General features: G+C 34.0%; 1 protein-coding gene across 3 annotated transcripts in view; it reads left to right on the top strand.

Moving 5' to 3' along the window:
- jub (LIM domain-containing protein jub) overlaps nucleotides 1–21,482 on the top strand; it is a 79,638-nt gene extending 58,156 nt beyond the window's left edge. For all 3 annotated transcript variants that reach the window (XM_089098401.1, XM_089098400.1, XM_089098402.1), the window contains exons 7-8: nucleotides 1,769–1,889; nucleotides 12,753–21,482. In XM_089098401.1, coding sequence (XP_088954527.1) covers nucleotides 1,769–1,889; nucleotides 12,753–12,866 — 235 coding nt within the window. In that variant the 3' untranslated portion in view covers nucleotides 12,867–21,482. The remainder of the gene's footprint in view (nucleotides 1–1,768; nucleotides 1,890–12,752) is intronic.
- The last annotated feature ends 2,706 nt before the right edge of the window (nucleotides 21,483–24,188 follow it).

A 24,188-nucleotide genomic window follows, 5' to 3' on the forward strand; every position in this document is an offset into this window, starting at 1 on the left:
ACAGCCGAGTTCAGTTTCCTTAAGCTCACCGTGATGTGTAAATCGGATTCATACATGCGCGAAGGCGGAGTATGAATCTTGCATTTTTTTAGATCTGTGTCATATATGTTTAATGGAGAGTATAGTCTTTGTCGCTATTGTATATTCTTTTTACTGTGCTTCTGTAGCCGGTCTTTCATTGATGGTATTAAGGGCTCTACAATTGCTTTCCTCGCGCCTGCCAGCTTCAAACCAGCTTGGGCAGGTAAAACTTGATCCTCAGAGGAAAGGAAGGATCATTGTTTTCAATCATTGGCAGACGGCAATCGATCCTCAGAAGCATTACTAACGAGAGAACTTCTTTCATTCACATCAAATTGCTTCTCAACCGATTTTTTTTGCGCCGTGATCAGTGTTTGGTGCGTACAATGGGATTGCTTTCCCGGTTATGGTTCTACAGCCATCCCTTGTTGTGATTCTTCCTAGAATGGGAAACCATAAATTGCACGAGCGTTGGCTCGAAGACAATGAAGCAAAACATCCAAGTTCACGATAAAAAGACCGTGATTTTATCGCGTTTACGAAAAGATATGAAAAAATTAGGGTGTAAAATTATTCCGCTGGAGAAAATCTTTCGAACTCCCCTCCCAAAAAATGGCAACAGACACATTTATTTAGAGGACACATATTAGCCCCAAAAAAATTCACTTTTTAGTATTTTTGATAGTTTTGTCACATCTGAATTTGTAAATTTTGTTTAAGTAATGAGATAGGCAAACTTTTCGATTTCTAATTCATTGTCTATCTCTTATTCTTAGCCATTCAATGATCAGTCAGCTGATTTTGACTTTTGATTCCTTATCCACAAAAGTAGATCTAAGACTAAGTGCTCGAATTTTAAGAAAGTGTCCGAAGATATCGAATTTGTTCATATCATCATCGTTTCATATCGTTTACTAATAATTTTCATATCGTTTTGAAAATTTGCCTGCTAGGATATCTATTTCCTTTTTTCTGAAGTTTTCTGCCATTTATAGGGTCGCAAAATAAATAAAAAAACGAACCTTCCACAGAAGGATTTGCAGCTTGGATTTGCAACTTGTTTTCATGGTTCTCATCCACTGTCATAGCTTGAGCATCTATGTTGCTGACCTCTGCTAGCGTTTCTTATCGCTTTTTAACCCTGTAGGCATAAATGGGCTGATAACAAATAATATCTTAAGAGTCATTAGGAATAGCAAATTTTGCTACTAACAAGATGAAAATGGCATTATTCATGAATGTTTGAGTCAAAACATCTGGAACATAAAAACTTGTCCTTTAGGCAACTGTCAAATTTAAGCGACTGGGAGGACAATAAGCAACCATTAATTAAAATTTCCCTGTATTAACTCAGTAATTATAAATGAAATGTTCATTCACCAAGCGCTAAACAGCAACTGAACATATTGTTGTAAAGTACAAGCAAAGAAAATTTTGAAATTTTATTATTTCTATGCATTGCCATCTATCTTTTAATTGCCCAAAGTAGACACCATTTTTAAACCACATAAAAATGCCTCCAATACGGCTGAAAACTTAACGTTTCGCCGAGAGAAACATAGGCCTCTAGCGGTAGGCAGCATGCCAATGAGACAGCGTTGGTGAAAATGTAGCTTGCTAATAATTTGTACATTACTTATATAAAAGTAAAATAAAAGTACGCTTTTCTGTTTATTGATGGTGCACTATTAAGTTTGTTCCAATATCTTAGATCCTTGTAATCAAGCCATATTTATCCCTTCTGTAGGATATTTGCACCAAAGTGTGGCGTATGTGATCTAGCCATAACTCCGCTAGAAGGGACAGAAGAAACCGTTCGTGTTGTCTCCATGGGCCAAGATTACCATATTGATTGCTATATTTGCCAGGTAAGTTCATTGATTGACAGGTTCATCTGTTGTCAGTTCATTATAATCTGGTTGAAAGTAGGAATATTTTCTGTTTCTATTCGAGTAGAAGGTGTTAATCCTCATTATTAAGCAACAACGAGTTGTTACCTCTCATTTTCAATCATCCAACACTTAGTTCAAAAATTTTCCTGTAAATTAAGAAATGCTTGGGTAAGGGCGTCTCTAGTGTTTTTGTTTAAGGGGGGGGGGTATTTTGGGAGGACTTTAAAAATAGAAACGGAAGTTTCTTTATAGTCATATTTTATGTCTTTCTGAGTAAGATAACAATTTCTGGGGGGAAGAGGGTAACAACCCGGGCACCCCCCCCCCTAGATACGGCTTTGGGTCAGTGGTTAATACTTCCCCAACCCTAGTTTGATCCAAAGGACATTAGAAAAGTATGAAGATACATTTTTTAAGCTAACAATGGATTACCGTGCATCAAATTTATTAATAACAAAAGCTAGGTTCAGTAACAGCCAACAGTAATGAACATAAGCACAAAAAGATATAAAGATAAACACAAAGAAGATATAAAGATAAACACAAAGAAGATATAAAGATAAACACATAGCAGATATAAAGATAAACACAAAGAAGATATAAAGATAAACACAACGAAGATATAAATATAAAAAAAAAGAATATATAAAGATAAACAAAAAGAAGATATAAATATAAACAAAAAGAATATATAAATATAAACACAAATAAGATATAAAGATAAACACAAATAATATATAAATATAAACACAAAGAATATATAAATATAAACAAAACTCAGATATAAAGATAAACAAAAAGCATATATAAAGATAAACACAAAGCATATGTAAATATAAACACAACGAATATATATAGATAAACACAAAGCATATAAATAGATAAACACAAATCAGATATAAAGATAAACACAAAGAAGATATAAATATAAACACAAAGAAGATATAAAGATAAACACAAATAAGATATAAAGATAAAAACAAAGAAGATATAAAGATAAACACAAAGAAGATATAAAGATAAACACAACGAAGATATAAAGATAAACACAAAGAAGATAAAAAGATAAACACAAAGAAGATGTAAATATAAACACAAAGAATATATAAAGATAAACACAAAGAATATATAAATATAAACACAACGCATATATAAAGATAAACACAACGCATATATAAAGATAAAAAAAAAGCATATATAAAGATAAGCACAAAGAATATCAAAAGATAAACACAAAGAATATATAAAGATAAACACAAAGAAGATATAAAGATAAACACACAGCAGATATAAAGATAAACACAAAGAAGATATAAAGATAAACACAATGAAGATATAAAGATAAACACAAAGAAGATATAAAGATAAACACAAAGAAGATGTAAAGATAAACACAAAGAATATATAAAGATAAACACAAAGAAGATATAAAGATAAACACAAAGAAGATATAAAGAAATGTTTATGCATTAACTCGCACAATTAGCAAGTATCTGTAAGAAAACCAGTTCATAGGAAATCAGTTTATTTTCGTATAGAATTAATAGTTTTGATGTATTTATTTTCGTATATTTCATATATAATAAGGGAAGGGCTAGGTCGAAGATAGGTCCTAATTTTTACCTGATATATCAAGATCTGAAGGATGGTTGGTTTCAGTTTTTAAGTTTTGTAAGGAATTCAATAAACTGGGGTAGGAAATATTCTGGGGTGGTATAAAAGGGAAGAATAGATGGATTTTGTATTAATTGATAGAAGTTTTGATGTATTAAGGAGTTGAGAAAACTGGTGGCACAGAAGGACCATTTTCTTTCACTAATTTATTTATTAGAAGTGGATTTAAATTGTTTCGACTTGTAAGTTTTATGTCATGGTCCAAAAAAGGCTTTAGTGTTATTAAATATCATCAGTATTTATTTGTGCTATTAATTTGTCTTAAATATTGTAATTGTTAAATATTGTTAAATAGTATCTTGGGGCTGCGTGTTCAAGCTCGGTATTCATCTTTTTTGTTAATAAAGAGCATTTTATTGAGAATGCATTCCTCTTTGAGTAAAAGTTATATTTGTGAAATTAAATAAATGTTAAGTTAATTAAATTTTTTACGCTTGAAGATGGATAGAGGATTTGAATTTTAGGAGGGGGGGGGGTATTTTCTTTTATTAAATAAATGTTTCTGAAGCCCTAAGGTTGGTAAGCTCTAAATAACTAGGGTGGCAACCCTGAATGGAACCCAGAATATTCTTTTTTAAAATGCCAGCCGAGTGACGAATTGTATAGATTGATATTGAAAAAAAAAAAAGAAAAAAAAACTATCCTTATCCTCACTTAACGATTCTCTGTAGATTTCTGTTTTTGTTCTTGCATCTAAGGGAATAATGAACACGCAACTTACCCTTATTTTCTGGCAGCCATCCATTTTTGGAGAAATAGATTAAATAATAAATTTTTTTTTCAACTGAAAGTAAGGAGCAACAATTAAAATTAAAACGAACAGAAATTTATTCCGTATATAAGGGAGGTTGCTCTTTCCCCAAGCTTTGCTCTGTACTCTAAAGTCTTAAAGCTCCTTAAAAACTCCTCTCATTCAAATTCAACGGCCCTTGGGTTTGAGCAGCCTTTCTTAAAGAATTGAGACAAAAAGTCAAGCTTTAGCGTAAAGAGCGAGGGTTTAGGAATTGAGGAACGAGGGTTGAGGAATGAGCAACCTTCTCATGTTCGGAATAATATCTGTTTGTTTTAACTTTTAATATTTTTCCTTATTTTTAGTTGAATAAAGGTGTTGTTTTGTATAATTAATTAGAAAAAAAAGCTTTCAGAAAATATTTCATAGGACAAATGAGCAGAACTAAATTCTAATAATTTATGCAATTTATGTTCTGGTCTTAAGAAGGCACGGGGAAGTTAGTTCTACTCCTCATAGTTTTTGCTCGATTTGAGTTTGACTTGGTTATTTATTGCAATTTCTGTTCCTTTTGGGTTTCATTTATGTATTGATAGAGATTTGTGGTAGTTTTACGCTTAAAATATCGTTTGACTCTATTTCTGCGTGTCTTTGATTTAATGTAGCTCGTTACTTTTCTTTCAAAAACTTCTTTTGTGGAAAAGTTCTTTTAATTAATATCTGTTCGATTTTAATTCACATAGTCTTTTTCATTGATTAAGAAAAGAATATTTTAAATATTTTGTTTTTTTTCTATAAAATCCAGATTTGGGCTAACTGTTTATAGGCTGGACGAAATTTTGTAACAATTTATAACAATAGTTGTACTGTGATGCTTTAGATTGTTGGTTACGGGGGAAAATATTTGAAGATATGAATTGAAAATCTGCTATTCTGTAGGGCTGACGGAATCCTAGCCACAACTTTGAGTATAGACAAATTTCCCTCCACATGCCCTGAAATTCCCCTCCGCATGCCCTAAAATTTCAACTTATCTTCCTGAATAATTCTCGAGGTATTGCGGATGCACCCTTTTGACAGTCTTGAAAACATATAGTGCATTTTAATTTAGTTCAATTTTCCCAATCAACATGCCCTGACAGTCTTAATTTAATACCCTTTGTTGTTTTTGAGATAACGCGGATATGCCCTATGGAAAAACTGGATGCAAATAGTGTCTTTTGATTTAGTTTAACATCCTCAAAAGCATACTCCGAAGGTCCAACGTAATATCCTTGGTTTTTGCTGGTACATCGCAAAGACATCCTTTTGACAATCTGTATACAAAAACTTTAATTTGATTTTGTCTTACATTCCCCACAAATTTTCCTGAAAATTTCAACTTAATACCCTATTGAATTCCTCAGATATTGCATCTGTGCCATTTTGACAACCTGAATAAACTTAAGATCTTTTGATTTAGTTCAATAGTAGTATAAGACAAGTAGTAGTCGTCGTCGTAGTAGTAGTAGTCCTGAAACGTTCAATTTAGTACCTTCAGGCGTTCCTGAGATATTGCTGATGCGTCCTTTTGACAACCTGCATGCATGTAGTGTGTTTTGATTTTGTTCAACATGCACCCCAGCTTCCCCTGAAAGTTTCACCTTAATGCCCTTAGTCATTCCATATATGTTACAAATACGCCCTTTTAACAACCATATTTAACAAAACACCCTCTTCAACCTGCCCTGAAAGTTCAACTTAATATCGTTATTCGTCCCTAAGATATCGCAAATACACCCTTATGACAAACTTGGTGTCTTTTGATTAGGCTCAACGTTTCCAATAACAAGCTATGAAATTTCTGACGTAACACCCCTTGCTATTACTGGGATACTGCGTATATGCCCTTTCTAAAATCTAAATGCACGGAGTTTCTTTTGATTTAGTTTTACACCTCCTCAACTTCCACTGAAAAATATAACCTATTACCATATTCTGTTCCTAAGAGATTGTATCTATGCTACTTTGGCAACCTGGTAGTAATATTAGTAGCCCTGAAAGATTTAGCTTAATACCCTAAGGTGCTGCTGAGATATTGTTAGTACACCCTTTTGATAACCTACATATATATAGGGTGTTTAATTCAGTTCAACATCCCCTCAAAAGCTCTGAAAACTTCGCCTTAATACTCTAAGCATTTGCTCGAATATTGCGTTTGTTCCCTATTGACTACCTGCATGTACATAGTGTGTTTTCTGATTCAGCTCTACACCGTCCTCACTGCTCCCTGAAAGTTTCACCTCATACACTTAGCGTTAGCAATAGTAGAAGTTGTAGTAGCAAAAATAATAGTTTGAGCATTGTTAGTGGTAGTAGTTAGTGATAGCAGTAGTAGTATTAGTACCAGTAAAAGAAACAGTGCTCACATTGTGCCTTTTTGGTCTAGTTCAGGATCCCCTCCTCATGCCCTGGTAGTTCTAACTTAATGCTTTTAAGCCGTTTCTGAGATAGTGCTGATACGCCTTGTTGATAACATGCTTGCACATAGTGTATCCAGATTTATTCCAAAATCCCGCTTGGTAATTCCTAAAATTTCATCTTAATACCATTAGCCTTAGTAGTAGTAGTACTAATGTCAGTAGTAGCAGTAATACTACTACTAGTTGAAGTAGAAGTATGCACATAGTGCATTTTATTAGTTCAACATCCACCCTCAACATGCCATGAAAGTTGCAACCTAATACTCTAAGCCGTTCCTGAGATATAACTAATATGCCCTTTTCATAGCCTGCTTATACATAGCGTGTTTCAATTTAATTCAACGTTTCCTAATTTCTCCTTAAAACCAATAGTTTTAGAATTAGTAGTAGCAGTAGAATTAGTAATAGTAACATCCATATAGTACGTTTTGGTTGGTAGTAGTAGCAAAAGTAGAAGCAGTAGTTTAGTAGCAATATGCACTCAGTGCCTCTTCGTTAGTTCAATATTCTCCTCTACATGCCCTGAAACTTTCAACTGAATGCTCTAGGCCGTTCTTAAGATAATCTTTGTATGCTCTTTTGACAACCTACATGCAAATTGTGTTTTTTGATTTAGTATAAACTCCCCCTTCACATTCCCTGAAAGTTTCACCTTATTACCATTAAGCTCAGTATTAGTGGTAATCGTAGCAGCAGTACTAGTAGTAGCATGCACATAATGCCTTTTGGGTAGTTCAAATTCTTCTTCAACCTACCCTGAAAGTTTCAACTTAATGCCCCTAGCTGTTCTAGAAATATTGCTGCACCATTATGACAATATACAAGCACATAATATGTTTTGATTTAGCCAAAACATTCCCTGAAAGCTTCACCTTGTTACCCTTAGGTTCAGTGGTAGCAATAGTTATATAAGTAGTAGTACTAGCAGCATTAGTTTCAGTATAGAGAGTTCAGGGTTTTATTCACCAATAAATACAATTTGGAATTACAATACTCGTATTCCCCCTCGGAAGGCTACATGGCTAGGGATACAAGGGGGGTAAAAAAACAACAAAAACAATGCAATATAAACAACAACCAAAAAAAAAAGAGAACAATAGCGAAACAAGATATAAGATGAAAAAAAGACCGTACCTGAGGCCTGGGAGTCAAGGCGCAGAGAAGACAACCATATAGCCTATCATGAAATAAACACTCAGGGGACATCAACTCCACAGAGGAAAAGGAAGAAGAAAAAATACTAACAAAATGCTAATCTGTTTGATTCTTAACTAAATGGTCCTTAAGAATACCTTTAAAAGTCCCAAACGAATTTCATCTTCGTACTGAAAAAGAAAAAAACAACTTTTGTGTTTTTCAACATCCCCCTGAACATACGCTGGAAGTTTCAACCTAATACCCTAAGCAGTTCGCGGGACATTGCTGATGTGTCCTTTTGACAACCTGTATGCACATGGTGTGTTTTAATTTAGCTCAACTTCCCCCTCAACATTTTCTGAAATCTTCAGCTCAACACCCTTAGTAGTATACGCAGTAGAAGTAGTATTGTAATGGTAGTAATAGCACATCGCATAAATTTTCTGTTGGTTAATTAATCACCCCACCCCTAATCATTCCTTGGAAGTTCTAACTTAATACCCTGAGTGACTCCTGGGATGCGCTGTTTTGACAACCTGTATGCACATAATGTGGTTTGATTTAGTTCAATTTTTTCTCACTATTCCCTGAAATTCTCATGTTCATACCCTCAACCCTAGTAGTAGTAGTAATCTTATTAGTAGTAATAGTAGCAGTAACAGTAGCATTAGTAGCAGTAGTAGTAGCAGTAGATGGTAAAGATCACCATCTAGTAGTCTTCCATAGGATTGCATTTGTGAAAAAAAAAAAACACATATAGCCCCTTTCCTTTTTTACTTCAGAAGTGCTATTGCCTTGTCTTTGATTTCTCGCCGTTTCTCAAATCATGCCAGGAAACCCCCTTCTCCACCTTTAAAATTTCCTCTGGAACCCTCCTCCCCACAGAAAATTCTCCCCATGGAAAATCTTTAGTCCCTTGCAGAAACCCCCCCCTCCCCGCGAAAAAAATCTGTATGACCCCAATAACAAAGGATATATGCGAAAAATGGGCAAATTGCGTAACTGACAACCCTTCCCCAGGGACTGTGGAGGGTCAGATCATCCCCAAAGGCATAGTTATTCAACTCTTCAACTACGCTGAATCAAATGACTATATTAAACACTTTGATTAGATGTCTTTATGGAAAAATGGGTGCGGCTGAGGGGATAGTTGTCCCCCAATCTTTTTGTTTACTTAAAAAGGGCACTAGAATTTTTGATATCCGTTCAAATGAGCCCTCTCATAATCTTCTAGGACTATTGGTTTGATGCGATCAACCTGGAGAAAAAAAAAAAACACGCGTCCGTAATATTTCCTCTGGCAAAAATGCAAAATCCAGTTTGTTGTTGATAAGACCTTTAAACCTCTTCAAGAGGGTTCTGTGACATGTTTTCGTTAAGGTTGCATGACTTTTGGGGGATATTTTTCCCCTTTCTGAACATCAGGCAAATTTTTTCAGTCTCGTAGCATTTGGTGGATGGCATTAAACTTAATTAGTTTTGTATATTTGAAATCAGCATAAAAGTCAATTATTTTGGTGGATCTAGTTTTACCAAAATTCCGTGTTTTACAGTTTCGGTTAGTATCGAGCCGACTCGATCCTTACTTACAGTTTGTTACCTCCAACTATTTGATGATATAAATGGGGAAAACAATTTAAAAATTAATCAATATTTGCTGGAGGAGACGGGAGAGATGAAATTTTGTAATTGTAGGTAAAAAAAAATTGCGTTAAATCATACAAAAACTTTGTATTGCAAATTGTTCTAGTATGCTGTCTCTTTATTCTATTTTGATCTACTTTTCCACTTGACTGTTACTTTAAATATTAACTACTTATTCTAGTTTACTCTACTTAACCCTAGATAACCTTTTTATCTACTTTCCTTTTAGACAAGACCGGATCCAGGAGGGAGGGCTAGGAGGTTTGAACCCCCCATCCCGAAATGTTTTTTCGACTCTTAAAAATATAACAAAAATAAATATAGACAAATTTTAAAACTTAAGCGACATCAAAACTTAAAACGAGCAGAAATTATTCAATATATATGAAAGGGGCTGTCCCCTCCTCAACGCCTCGCTCTTTACGCTAAAGTTTCTCTCTGTCTCACAACTTTATTTTTTAAGTCAATAAAAAACTTTAGCGTAAAGAGCGAGGCGTTGAGGAGGGGACAGCCCCTTTTATGTGCGGAATAATTTCTGTTCGTTTTAAGTTTTAATGTCGCTCCTTACTTTCAGTTAAAAAACTTAAGTTAATAGTAATTCAGTTAATAATTCATTTAATAGTAAAAAAGATTAAGCCACATCGAAGTGATATGGCGCAAAACGTTGTGCAAAACCACAGTTTTTGCCAAAAGAAGACTATAACGCTATTGAATGAACTCGAATTAAAACATTATACAAAACAAACGATTAATACATACATTTTATTGAAAACTATCATTTGACTAAGCTGATTAAATTAAAACTTAAACTTTTTGTAATAAATTAATACAAATTGTAACTTAAATTATTATTTAGTTTTAAGTTTCACTGAGGATCGGTGAAACTGTGTACGGGATTGTTGTCCCCAATCGGGGGCTATACTCCAGGAAATCGCTTGCTCCAATTTATCGTTCTGTGTGCCAACCTCCCATTATTTACCTCGCCGGTGCGCCTAATATTCTTGCCGAGAGTGATATAGATCAAATTAGTAAGTGTTATTTTAGATACGCAAAGTTCCTATTGTGTATTCCTAAGCGGCACCGAAATTCCCATCTCGAAAAAATTGGAATTTTGAATCCAGTCAAAAGGTGGTCGAGAATCCTTGAGAAGTCCGTGATAAAAGCAATATTGAAGAGACGAAAAATTTCTCCAATAATAACTTTAGAGTTTCTTTTTGTTGGTTTTCAGTTTTTTCCTTTTATTCTTCCTTGCTTTAGAAGTTTTTTCCTTTTATTCTCCGGTATGATCTTTTGTAGATAGTGGGTAAATAAATCACTATTATTATAATAATAATGAAGTATCAACTATTTTGGAATCAGGTACTTTAGATCTTTGCATAGATTCGGAGGAGGGGGAGTTTGCCTGGAGCCTCAAAAAGTGAATTATTATACCCAATTTTTTTGATTTTTTTAATTTTGTGAAATTTGTGGAATTTTTCTGAAATTCACAAAAGTGAATTTTGTGTCAATTTTTTTTTCTCTTTCCAAGCCTTCGGATAAGTATAGGATAAGGTTTTTGGGGAGATGAATAGAGACTAATCTCTTTTCTTACTTATATACATTATTAAATGTCTTCTGGTTTCCTGGGGGGCGTAGCCTCTCCGTTTTCCTGCCAGCTCTCATTGTGGATATCTTTCCAAATAAGATCTCTTCGTTAACCTTGCCTCAAAAAGCTGTGGAAAGATGACTCTATAATGAATTCTTGGTATTTCGGACTCCCTCCTAATCATTATTTAAGGCATTGTTATATACGGGAGTAGTAACCTTTCTCGCATCTAAGAAAGCATTAGAATCTAAGAAAAAGCTCTTGAAGAATACAATAATCTCTTTTCTTGCAAATTCAACTTTAAGCCTTTTTAGGACCCTTGAAAATAATAGTATTCTATATCTTTTGGATGTAAAAATGGGTTATAATATTTGTTTCAAACTTACTATTTCATTGTCAATCCATTGATTGTGAATTGTAACATTATTTGTCGAGTTTTTGCAAGAGCTTGAGCATTTTTTAACCCCAATATTTTAAAACCGACTGGTCAAGCATAAGAGCAATTAGAACTGGATGAGACGTATCTTTTAGAGCATCTCAAGAATTGAAAAGTTTTATAGAGTGTATTTGCTTCAGAGGGATTAGACAATAGGGTTTTCACTTAAATTGTTTTAAAAAAATTTCGGTAAACAAATAGTTCAATTACCCAGTAGCAATATTGATATCACTCTTAAATTCTTTCAGCTCCTGAAAATTTTATCGTAAAGAATGAGGGACAATCTCCCTAATATACTGAAAAATTTATTTTCTTTTTAAGTTTTAATGTTGCTCTTTCCTTTCATTTGAGAAAACCTCTTTTTTTTAAGAGGTTTTTTAATTATCTTAGGGTACAAAGCACCCTAATATCTTTATATATATATCTTTATATCTTTCCTTTCATTTGAGAAAACCTCTTTTTTTTTAAGAGGTTTTTTAATTATCTTAGGGTGCAAAGCACCCTAATATCTTTTTTATATTTATTCTGATGCAGACGGTAAATCATTCTGTTTTTTGAATTTTAAAATTGAATTATATGTATTAGACATAATGTATTGTATACTTTATTGTGGGGTGGGAAGACGTAATAAAAATACGTTTTAATGAAGTAGGAAATGCATGGGAAGGAGTAAGGAACGCAAACTTGGCCAGAGTGGGGGAGGGGGGAGCAAGCACATCTGTGGTGGCCTGGTTTTGGGCTTTGGGCTATATTATAGCCCATTTGTGGTGGCCTGGTTTTGGGCTATATTATAGGTATTATCTATATTATGTAAACTTACTGGTGATTAACAACTATTATAAAATATTTATCATAAGCATATAGGTAAAAAGAAATTGTCAATAACAAATTATTATAGAATGTTTTACATTAAGAAAAGATTTATTTAAATCATATTATAAGAAAATGTAATTTTACTGGTTGTTACTTTATAAAATATTATTTTTTTATTGTTTTGTTTTATATTTAAATATATTATATATTATATAATATTGATGTATATTATGTTATACATTAGGTTCAACCATACCATATTGGTTCGATTTGACATATGTTTACTTTATATACATAACGTTATATATTTACTAATTTTATTTTATTGTAAATTAAAATACAGAATATTTTATTTTAGGATTGCGGGATTCAGCTGACGGATGAACCTCAACAACGCTGTTACCCTTTGCAAGGTCGTTTGCTGTGTCGTGGCTGTCATTTACTTAACTTGCAACAATATCAAAAGAAATGATGTGACAGTCACTCTAAACCTTAATTGAGTAAATAATTTTGAAATAATCGCACATTAAAAGCTTTATCGCACAAAATAAGTCCCGTAAAAGGTAAAGATTGTAAAATCGGCGTGTCTAACTTATGGATTTCCTCAGAAGTATTCCCTGCTTGAACTCTATCGGGAACTCGTGTGTAAAAACATACAATCCCTGGTCACTTAAATAATTTCTGAGACCACACTGGCTAATCATGATAAAACGAAAAATAGTAAAGAAGAGAAAAACGAGGATTACACAAGCCAGTGAAAAATGTAGACTAAAATACAAATATTTCGGTCAAGACATCCGCTTGACTGTCCTCAGTGCAGGATAATAAAATAAAAATTACTAATAAGAATTGAGAATAAAGAATTAAAGTAAACAAGTTAAGAAATTGAATGAAATGAATTATAGTGTAAATGCATTTAAAATATATACCAGGTTGAATATTCTGAGACTTAAATTAGACATGTTTAAATAAGGTTTAAATGACATATTTAAAATTATTTTTGCTACTGCAGACCCATAAAGTGAAATGTACACTCCCTAAGAAAACATTCTCTTTAGCTTTATTTCAGTTCGATTCTTGTGTGGCGCTGAAACCAAATGACCATATTCTTTTCTTGCTTAAAATCAGTCGCAAACGGAAATAGGTTATATATAATGATCCGAAAATGGATGTGACAATAAAATTCCACAAAGTATTTATTAATACTTTGTAAAGTGTTTAAGGAAGACCGAGATTGAAAATGAAGACTTAATGAGTATCTTCAAACTAAACTGCGAAAATTAAAATTTAAAAGATTTGCGACAGTTTTCAGCGAAAAATTATATAGGCGTCTGACAGCCGGGTGGCGCTAAGACCGAAATGGGACACCAATAATGGTGCTATTTTTCTTGTATTTAGGCATTAGTTGTTAAATGTAGTTAACACTTCTTTTGATATTAGTCACTTTTTTCTGGTTCTGTTTCCTTAAAAACGATGCATTTGACATTTCCATTTAAATGTATTTATAGAAAATTGTGCATTTCAATTATACTTTTTCCATGGTGTGCGTTTTTCCATGTGCCACGCGTTTCGTAGATGCCACGCCCAGTCGTGATCTGTGGCACACTTGGCGCTCTGAGATGTACACCAAGTATTGGAGAATTAGTGACCCCTTTGAAATCTTTTTGGATCTATGTCTTTTAATATGTATGTATTAAAAAGGGAGAAAAATTATTTTATCAATTATGCATTTTTCTTCTGTTTGGACCTTAGATGTTAAATTTAGTTTTGTATATCCTTGATCGTTGTTATTCTTTAAATTAAGAACAAATTGGGAGTTTGGCGTTCATCCGTGCGGCTAAATAAAGCCAAGTTAGTGTGCAAACTGTGCAGCTAGTTTTCATTATGCCCCAGGCTCCCTCCTTTTTGAGAAATTGTTAAGCTTCCTAATTTTCTGTTGTTTGCAACTTTGATCGTGGTTATTTTAGCAATAATCTGTAAGGCCACATTGACTAAACTTGACACAAGGAAAAAACCTTAGAGAAGAAAAAGAGGAGAAATTCAGTCAATAAAAATCTGTAAATAACATAAATATTTGGGTCAAAACCTCCACTCTGGCGTATAAAATAAATTAGAGCATTAAAAAATCAAAAGCCGGACCTAAAAAAAAAGTTTTGAAAAAATCTTGCAATTTTTTCTGGTTCTGTTTGTTTAAAAAATATGCATTTGACATTTTCTCTTAAATGTATTTATAAAAAATTATGCATTTGAATTATATTCTTTTTTTTTGCGAAATCACGATGGGTCGCCGACTTTCAGAAACCACACACATGTGGCATGTGCCATGTGGCACGTGGTTCGCTGACTTTCAGAAACCATGCGGCATGTGCCATGTTAAGCGGAACTGTGCCAAGCGTTCCGTAGATTCCACACCTAGTGGAGATGTGTGGCACACTTGGCACTCTTGAGATGTAAACAAGATGTTTGAAAAGTCAGTGACCCCTTTGGATCTATGTCTTAATAGAAGAGACGGGAAAAAATCGTTTTCATCAGTTATGCTATTTTCCTCTGTTTAGGCCTTAGATGTTAAATTTAATTTTGTATACTCTCGACCGTTGTTATTCTGTAAAAAAAAAGGGGGAGTTTGGCGTTCATCCCTGCGCAGTCAAGCCAAGTTAGTGTACCAACTGTGCAGCTATTTTTCAGGCTCACTCCTTTTTTGAGAAATTGCTTATCTCTCTAAGTTTCTGTTGTGTTTACCTTTGATCGTGGTTATTCCTTAAGTAATCTGTAAGGCAACATTCATTAAACATGACACACAGCAAAAAGCATAGAAGAAGAAAAAGAGGAAAAACTCAGTCAATAAAAATCTGAAATAATATATAATATATAATAATATATAAATAATAATATAATAATATAATAATATAATATAATAATATAATATAAATAATATAATAATATAATAAATAATATATAAATATTTGGGTCAAAACCTCCACTCAGGCGTATAAAATCGATTCGAGCACTTAAAAATGAAAAGACTGACCTAAAAAAAATAATAAAAGAGCCATTGAATCACATCAATTGCCCATTTTTTTCTGTATCTCAATTTGCTATCAGGCAATCTAGAGTTTATTTTATATATTTCCGTAGAAATTCAAGTTCTTTTTTCAAAAACCTTGGATCCAAATTCAAAAACTGAAATTCGAAAACCTTGGAGAAGAAAAAGAGGACAAGAAGAAAAAGAGGAAGATAATATTTTGTCAAAACCTCCACTCAGGTGTATAAAATAGATTAGAGCACTCAAAAATCAAAAGACGGATATAGAAAAAAAAGAGCCACCCAATCACATCAATTTCCAAAATTGTTTTTTTTTTTTATCTCAATTTGCTGTCAGGCAATGTAGAGTTTATTGTATGTTTTTTCCTTTTTTTTAGTTCTTTTTATCTAGTTGTGAGCATATGTACGATAATAGCGTTTAGTGTTTGACTTTATGTATTGTGGTTTTATGTTTTTTAATTCAAAATATTAAGTTTTTCATTGGAGGGGCTATTAGAATACTCAAAAAGAATTATGCTGATCTAATTACTTGCTTTAATTATTATTCGAAAATAGTTTAAGGGTTGTATATTAGTTTGAAGGCCGTACCCAGAGGGGGGGGGGGCTAGGGGGTTTGACCCCCCCCACCCCATGAAATGTTTGTCTAACTCATAAAAACGTAACAAAAATGGATATAAACAAAATTTTGTATGCGTTTTTTGAAGTTTTTTTGTTTACCCCCCCCCCTCCCCCCGAAATTTTGTTTTTTAATAAAACCCCCTCCGAAAAAATCCTGGGTACGGCCTTGATTAGTTTAGACCCTTATTGTTTGTTTTTATATCTATTCGTGTTTCGGGACAGAACTTTTCAAAGAACTCATGAAGAAGCTCAAAATTATTTTTATTGAATTGGGTTTTCACTTATATTGTATCGTTAAATTAAAAAATGTGAACCATCTTCTTTTTTTTACACAAGCGAACACGTACTGAGTGCCTACTCTACTATAGTTCTATTTAGTAAGATCTGTTAAGCTCTAATGGTCTGGAATTATTTGCAGATAATTCCAAAATCAAGGAGGCTCATTCAGGCCTCCTTAACGATTTTTTGTGAGGTGGTGCTTCCTGTTACCCACGAATTTATATCCTCAACTGTCCTAGAGAAACAAAAAAGATTTCTTTTACAGGCCAAGCAAACCCTAGTAAAAAAGCAGTCACAATTTCCTGATTCTTATACTCATACAAGTCCAAATTATATATGACAGCAATATGGATAATAAGGAAGTAGCAGTCACCCTTATATTGCATGAATATATTAAGAGTAGAATAAAAGATTATATTTGTGTATATCTGCGCTCCGATCACTGTGACTCTTGAAAAGATCACTAGAACTTCTGATTACTAATCTAATGAGTCCCCTCTAAAGCTTATACGACCACCCTTTTTACAAGAACCTTATATGCCCCAAGGGCATAACTTACAATCCTTTCCCTGAGAGCTCTAGGGGGAGGGAGGGGGTGTCTTCCTCACAAACATAATTCATTTCTTTTTCTATGAATTATTTTTTCATAATTTTCATAATTCAATTTCATTTCTATCTGACTTTCCTTAAGTAGGACAGTTTAAACTGCTTGTTTGTCGTTAAATTAATCTGAAGAAATTGGTCTGTAGAAAATTCATTGAGTACATATAATTTGGGCTATACATTACACATAGGGGGGGGGGAGAGGAGGGGGCTGGTAATGTAAAGTTATGCGCCTCTAGGAATGACATAAGGAAGTATTTTATAATCATAATAATAATATATCTGACATTTTTTTAAATAATATATTGTTTATAAAATAATATCATTTTAATAAAATAGTACTACTTAAGTTTTAAGACCCATCCTCCTCCTTTCAATGTAGTCTGGTGAAGATCCAGTTAAACGTGAAGTCACAGTATCCAGGACCTTATCATATCTTGACACTTATATATAATTTTGTAATTACATAGTTTAGTTATATATAATATAAAACTATAACTTACGACTTCGCCTCCTAGCTGAATCATTTTAAAGATATGTGCAAAATCAATGAGGCTTACTTATGCCTCCTCGAGTTTTAGGTCAGATCACATAGGTCACATGGTGTCCATGATCTTTTCAAATCCATAGAAGACAGATGAACTAACTGGGGGAGTCTTGGTTAGGTCAAGATCTGGCGGGTTCTGGCAAGGTTCCTGGCAAGATCTGACGGGTTCCATGATCTTATCAAATCCATAGAAGACAGATGAACTAACTGGGGGAGTCTTGGTTGGGTCAAGATCTAGCGGGTCTGGAAAGGTTCCTGGCAAGATCTGGTGGGTTCCATGATCTTTTCAAATCCATAGAAGACAGATGAACTAACTGGGGGAGTCTTGGTTAGGTCAAGATCTGGTGGGTCTGGCAAGGTTCCTGGCAAGATCTGGCGTGGTCCATGATCTTATCAAATACATAGAAGACAGATGAACTAACTGAGGGAGTCTTGGTTGGGTCGAGATCTGGCGGGCTCTGGCAAGGTTCCTGGCAAGATCTGACGGGTTCCATGATCTTATCAAATCCATAGAAGACAGATGAACTAACTGGGGGAGTCTTGGTTTGGTCAAGATCTGGCGGGTCTGGCAAGGTTCCTGGCAAGATCTGGCGGGTTCCATGATCTTATCAAATCCATAGAAGACAGATGAACTAACTGTTGGAGTCTTGGTTGGGTCGAGATCTGGCGGGTCTGGCAAGGTTCCTGGCAAGATCTGGCGAGTTCCATGATCTTATCAAATCCATAGAAGACAGATGAACTAACTGAGGGAGTCTTGGTTGGGTCGAGATCTGGCGGGCTCTGGCAAGGTTCCTGGCAAGATCTGACGGGTTCCATGATCTTATCAAATCCATAGAAGACAGATGAACTAACTGGGGGAGTCTTGGTTTGGTCAAGATCTGGCGGGTCTGGCAAGGTTCCTGGCAAGATCTGGCGGGCTCCATGATCTTATCAAATCCATAGAAGACAGATGAACTAACTGTTGGAGTCTTGGTTGGGTCTAGATCTGGCGGGTCTGGCAAGGTTCCTGGCAAGATCTGGCGTGTTCCATGATCTTATCAAATCCATAGAAGACAGATGAACTAACTGGGGGAGTCTTGGTTTGGTCAAGATCTGGCGGGTCTGGCAAGGTTCCTGGCAAGATCTGTCGGGCTCCATGATCTTATCAAATCCATAGAAGACAGATGAACTAACTGTTGGAGTCTTGGTTTGGTCTAGATCTGGCGGGTCTGGCAAGGTTCCTGGCAAGATCTGGCGAGTTCCATGATCTTATCAAATCCATAGAAGACAGATGAACTAACTAAGGGAGTCTTGGTTGGGTCAAGATCTGGCAGGTCTGGCAAGGCTAGTTTGAAATGCCAGGATAATCCAGTTGATAAATTTTTTGATAAGCAAAAGAATCAGCAAATGAAACAAAATAAGCAAAATGAAACAATTTGGCGTCGGATAATAATGATAAACGCAAGCCATTTTATCCAGTAGTGACTTTCAGAGAAAGAGACTTTTAGAGTCTGCCAACTCATGTGAGGTTTTTTTTCATCCAATAAGTAGCATACGATGACGTTATGAAAGAATTCATGTCAAAGGTGTTGAAAGCTAATTTTCGGAACTTCAGTGTTAGAGTCACACTTGCGTCGTCAGCCTCAATAGAGGAGAAGCTGCTGAATCACAATGACGTTCAGTATTTTGGGTGCCTAAGACTGGATGTTAAGAGCAAGACAAGCATGACTGAATTTGGAGTTTTTTTTCGCATAAATGCCTTTCTGTGTGAGATCTGAAGCTGCCCATGGCGAACGGAATTTACTGCTGCTGGAGTCGAGTGGTATTTATCAACCAGTTGATAAGCTCTGCTGCCAAATGAACTTTGTTTGATAATAATCAACTGATATTTTGTAATTTTTATTTTTTACCACATAACTTCTAAAATATGAGGATAACTAAAACGCCAACAGTCAGCTTATATATAATTATACAATGATATAATTGTATAATTTAATTATAATAATATAATTATATATTAAAACTGTATTATATGATTGTATAATATATATATAACTTACGAATTTGCCTCCTAGCTTTACATGATTGGTTAAAAGAAAGAATTTACATAATTTTTGTAGTATATTCTATGGCATGTTGAATGGTTCTGTCTGCTTATAGATTTTGCACAGCTCTTATTTGCTCAGAAGGAAAATCTAGCGAAACTTATTGACATGTGACCGGAAGGATAAATAGCTGTCTCGCTGTTTGGCTTGTACAAACACTTCTGAGAAAAACAAATGTATTAGAAAAAATTGATCTGAATAACGTGTAGAAAAGTCTTGACAAATGAGTTTTAAGCCTGAAAAATGGTACAGTCCACAAATTCTCATTTCTAAGAAGACAATCAGTGGCGTCAATTGACAAAAATTTATGAGGGAGGGAGAATGTATTTTCCAAATACAGGGAGGGTGAAAGAGGCAGATTTGTCGTTTTTTAAAATAAAAACACAAAAAAGAATTTTATATTAAAAATACTCCAAAAAAGTATTTTTCAAAATATAGGAGAGGGGCTAAAACCCCTTCCCCCGAATTAGTGCAACTGATGGCAATACTACCTTGTCAGAAATCAAATACTGTGGTATTTTGTAGACTTATTTTCTACAGCTCTTCATTACTTAGTGATGCAGTAGACTATTGTAAAAAATGAGAACTAAATTAATATTTTATGAAATGACTATAGAGTATTAGCATTAATTATACCAGAGAAGTATCAATTCTAATTCAGATTAGGCATTAAAATACCATTTTGTATTGACTTTACTTTGATGGTGCTATAGACACATTCCTGTCTGCTAACAGGGAAATATGTCGAACTAGACTCGACTTGTGACCTGAAACATGAAGATCTGTTATGAGATCCCGAGCACCCCTCTCATAAAAACGAGATATAATGAAGGGTGATGGAAGCGAGGATAGACCTTGTTTGATTATTTTTTCTCTTAGATAATGCACTATCAAACTTGACAAATTTAAAGGTCTTCTGATAATGCCTTTGATAAGATGTTATCACTGGTTTGACTTGTTGAGTGGAGATAGACAATTAATTTAAAAGAGAGCAAAATAAGGAAAAGTTGTCTACTTATAGGCTTGTTTTTGGTGGGTGATGGGAGAAGATTTTTTTCGGGAGGGGGGGGGGGTACAGAAAAAATAAAAAAAACACATACAAAATTGTATGGGGTAGTAAAACTATATGGGGGGGGGGTAGTAAAACTTTTTTACCAATAAAACTTTCTGCTGATGGGTGAAATTTTTTCTCTGAAAATTGTTAATAAATATTTAAATAGAACAGATTTTGCCAGCAAAACTAGCAAATATAAAAATGGTAATTTAGAGATGGATAATCTACTACGTTAGTAACAGATATTTAACAATGAAAAATGGAATTCCGGTTTTATAATTTTCTCCACAGAATAAAAAAAATATTTTTGCAACTGCTGTCGTAAAACGTAATATTTCGTAGGGATTAATGTTCGTTTGATTTTTGCTTCAGCTTTTCTGTCTAATATACCTGCCCGATAAATGTCCGATAAAGATCTGTCCGATAAACGATTAAATTCTGGTAATGCATGTGTAAATGAAGTTACTTAATTAACCTACTTCAGATATCTTTTATTTTACTAGTAATTTTGGATCTTTCTTAGTGCTTTGTGGATTTATCGTCAAGACGATGGAATCTTAGATGTTCGAAAAAGGAGTTAAAACGAAGATATCCCGTTTAAGGTTATAACATATTAGTGCTTTATGGATATACATAATAGTAACAGTATATTTTAATATTGTATAAGTATATATATGTATAAATGCATGCATTTATGTCTCGATACTAGCATTTCGGGGTTTATGTTCCAGCAATTTTGGTATTGACTGTGATGTAGGTAGATACTATTTCTAGAGCATCTCGCTATTATCTTTAATTCCTTATTGTTGTTTTTTTGTTAAATTTCGCTTTGGGAACATTTAATAAATTTATGCAATGCTATTTTATGTGTTAGCTTTACTCTTTTGAAGTGATGAAGACGCGATGGTGCACATGCAGAGAAGAATGGGACGGTCACTGATGTGGTCTCCCCCGAAATCTCAAGATCTTTACGTTTTTCTCGTTGGATTCCCTATTCTTTATTCCGTGTTTTATTTATGTTGACCAGATCATATATTTACGATTACTTTTGAGTTTTATAAAAAGATACTCGAGATATATACTCATAATTTTTGGTACTGGTGCGTTATATGGTCGCTTTTATATACTAATGAAAGACGAAAACAGCCCGACAGGTTATTTTAAAGAGGTCGCTATTCAGAAATGGAAAGCAAAGATATTTTTCATTTAGTTTGCGATATTTAAACTGCTGTTTTGGGGGGTTTAGGGGGGGGGAGGTACCTAGGTTAGGTTGCGTATTTAATATATGATATGCTTTACTGTTGAAATGTATGCTTTAAATGTCTCTGTTGATTCTAATTCCTGAAGTCAATTCTGAAATCGACTTTAAACTGAATCTTTGGTTCGTTCGAAGTAAAACAAACCTGAAGTCAGAGGAGGTAAACGTATTGCATTCAGAATCCCGGATTTTGGGTTTTTAAATCCACGTCAGAAATATGCTGATTCCGCTTGATGACTTTTACCTTTGACATTTGTTCTGTCCTGGTCAATTAAAAGCACTATTTTGTTCTGTACTTTGTTCTGTACTGTGTTCTGTACTGGTACTTTGTTCTGTACTTTGTTCTGACATTTGTTCTGTACTGGTCAATTAAAAGCACTATTTTGTTCTGTACTTTGTTCTGTACTGTTCTGTACTGTGTTCTGTACTGGTACTTTGTTCTGTACTTTGTTCTGACATTTGTTCTGTACTGGTCAATTAAAAGCACTATTTTGTTCTGTACTTTGTTCTGTACTGTTCTGTACTGTGTTCTGTACTGGTACTTTGTTCTGTACTTTGTTCTGACATTTGTTCTGTACTAGTCAATTAAAAGCACTATTTTTCTTGATTTGGATGGAGCTGCAATAGCTGATGTAACCTTGCACTCGCACCCCTCCTCAAATATATTTAAATTTTCCTTGGTTTTAAACTAAAGCTTTTTCTTCACTGACCTGTCTCTGTCTTCAGGAGCCTGGGAAGGTCAGGGAGCCAGCAATCTTGGGACAGCGCTTTTAGTAAAAAAAAAAATTGCTGCAAGGAGCAGTAGCTTCACTGAATATGTAGAAATTTTGTCTCAGAAACAAGCTTTTTTTCTTTCTTTTTTTTGTATTGCCTAACCTTGAAGTTCGAATGATTTCAATGTTGGTTGTCAATTTTAAATAAAAATTTCGTTTGTATTAGTTAAAAATTTCTTATCGATCCACAATTCTTTTTGTTTGGGTTATAGTTTCTATTCCACCACATTTAACTTTTAGATATGAATGGAACCCTATCACTGGTTCTAGAAGATATTTATAAAGAATATCTTAGCTTTTGGTATTCCGCTAGATACATCACTAAATTTACAAGCCCTAATTATTGGTGTGGATCCACATATATGAATGACGACGTGGTTATTTAGGATATAAGTGAATAGCAGTGTCTGTGCGGGAGGTTTTGGTTGCTCACTATATTTTTCCCTTTCCCCTTGATTTTGAAAAAAGGAACGTCTTTTTTAGTATTTTCTCAGTTTTTCATTGAAAAAAATTTTTAAAAGCATAAAAAATATCACCTTCCTTCAGATTTTGTATAATGTGTTTTGGCCCCTGTCCTCTATATTTCGTGAACTGACGCAACCGATTATGTAATGTAGGATTGTTTATACAATCTAGGAATGCAATATGTTATAAAAACCAATGAGAATCTGGATTCACGAATCCAGCTTCTCAAAATGTCTTCCACATTTCATTCGGTCGTATCTGCTAAGAATCTCATTTCTTCGCCTAGATTAAACCAAAAATCCAGTTAAAAGTCATCTAAACATTTTCATAATCCTCGGGCCTCTCCTGAAAATCTTAATTCAAAATTCTAAGGATTCCGACAATGTCTCTGTTGATTCTAATTCATGAAGTCGATTCTGAAATTGACTTTAAACTGAATCTTTGGTTCGTTCGAAGCAAAACAAACCTGAAGTCAGAGCAGGTACACGTATTGCATTCAGAATCCCGGCGTCTGGGTTTTATTAGCAAAATGCGTTGCGAATATTTGCAACGTATATACATTTCTTCTAACCCATCTCCAAATGTAATTCTGGAGTCTCCAACAATAAAGTAAGATAAATAAAAAGAAATCGTATATGAATTCTGGCAAATTCATACAGTGTAAAATTTCCCCTAAACCATCTCCAAATGTAATTCCGGAGTCTCCAACAATAAAGTAAGATAAATAAAATGAAATCGTATATGAATTATGGCAAATTCATACCGTGTAAAATTTTCCCTAAACCATCACCAAATGTAATTCTGGAGTCTTCAACCATAAAGTAAGATAAATAAAAAGAAATCGTATATGAATTCTGGCAAATTCATACAGTGTAAAATTTCCCCTAAACCATATCCAAATGTAATTCCGGAGTCTTCAACCATAAAGTAAGATAAATAAAAAGAAATCGTATATGAATTATGGCAAATTCATACAGTGTAAAATTTCCCATAAACCATCTCCAAATGTAATTCAGGAGTCTCCAACAATAAAGTAAGATAAATAAAATGAAATCGTATATGAATTCTGGC

Source organism: Artemia sp. Qi Xiang Cuo, chromosome 12 (assembly GCF_049724085.1).
Source record: "Artemia sp. Qi Xiang Cuo chromosome 12, ASM4972408v1, whole genome shotgun sequence".
Lineage (NCBI taxonomy): Eukaryota > Metazoa > Arthropoda > Branchiopoda > Anostraca > Artemiidae > Artemia > Artemia sp. Qi Xiang Cuo.